Below are 1,113 nucleotides of genomic sequence, written 5' to 3'. Positions count from 1 at the left end.
CCCAGCGGCCTGTCGTCGGCTTCTGCGCTGACCCCTACGCACACACACCCAGCACCGGTAAGGAGGGACCACGGGTGCTGGTCCCCAAAGCCTCCAGGGAGAAAGGCTCTTTTGGGCCCCCGAAATGTCTTTTTGTCTTTTAACGGGGCCTGGGAGGGAAACAAAGCGGCTCCAGCTCCCTGCTTTCCTAGCAGACCTGCTCCCCAACACCGTCCTCCGTGGGGTGCTGCAGGGCCTCTACTTACCCCTGCGCTGCGCCCCCAGCCCGGCGGCACCCTGAGCCCCCAGCCCCCCAAGCAGCCCCCCAGCAGCGAGCGGCTGGGCCGCAGGATGGATCCCTGCCGTATCTCCACCCCGTTGGGACGCAATGGGAAAAGAGCGTTGGAGAAGCCAAGGGGTGCAGTGGGAGCCACAGCTGCTCTCCAGGCCAGCGCCAATCACCCACCATCCAAAGTGCCTTCCGTGGGAGAGCAGGAGCTCTGCCTTCCGCCCTGATGGTTTGGGGTTGTGGTAGGAGCCTCTGGGCCCTGAACCATGCTGGAAAACCCCTCAGCATTCAGGCTTCGGTGCAATAAATCACTTGGGATGGACTGGCAAAAGATGGCTGTGCTCTGTAACACGGCAAATCCAGGACCACCCGTGGTGCCGCTCTTGGTGTGGTACGATGTGAAAGGAGGGGGCTGGAGGGTCGAGGGATGCACCTGGCTGAGGGATGCACACCCCTCCAAGAGTGGGCAAGAGGTAACTCTTTAAAAAAACACATTGGTCACATTTATTGGTGCATGTGCTTCTTACAAAAGTGATGGGAAGAGGAGCCAGCACCCCGGCCTGCCCGCTGGCCAGCTGGAAGGCGGCGGGGTGAAGAGGGGAGGCCAGGCATGCCGCCCCTGCGCACCTGCCGCAGGAGGCCGGGGAAACGCCCGGGGAAGGAGCAGGGCGGCCCCAGGCCCGCAGCCCTTGGCAGCCAGGTCCCCCGCAGAGCGCAGGGCCCCGCGCCGCGTTGCCGAGCCGGGAGGGTGGCTTACTCTTTGGCAATGGCAAACGGCTTCTCCACCTCGATGGTGCCGCAGTCGGCGATGGGGACGGCCTTCATGGGCTTGTTCCCGCTGGGTT

At 63.9% G+C, this 1,113-nt stretch overlaps 1 protein-coding gene across 1 annotated transcript in view; it reads right to left on the bottom strand.

The window, feature by feature from the left end:
* Window positions 1–1,021: 1,021 nt before the first annotated feature.
* Window positions 1,022–1,113, bottom strand: part of LOC104511718 (peptidyl-prolyl cis-trans isomerase B-like) — a 1,200-nt gene continuing 1,108 nt past the window's right edge. The window contains 2 exon segments of the mRNA XM_010154440.1: window positions 1,022–1,108; window positions 1,111–1,113. The exon segment at window positions 1,111–1,113 is cut by the window's right edge and continues 33 nt beyond it. Coding sequence (XP_010152742.1) covers window positions 1,022–1,108; window positions 1,111–1,113 — 90 coding nt within the window.

This window comes from Eurypyga helias, unplaced genomic scaffold (assembly GCF_000690775.1).
Source record: "Eurypyga helias isolate BGI_N326 unplaced genomic scaffold, ASM69077v1 scaffold30910, whole genome shotgun sequence".
Taxonomy (NCBI): domain Eukaryota; kingdom Metazoa; phylum Chordata; class Aves; order Eurypygiformes; family Eurypygidae; genus Eurypyga; species Eurypyga helias.
Note: the sequence above shows the minus strand (reverse complement) of the source record. Positions and strands in the feature narration are given on the sequence as shown.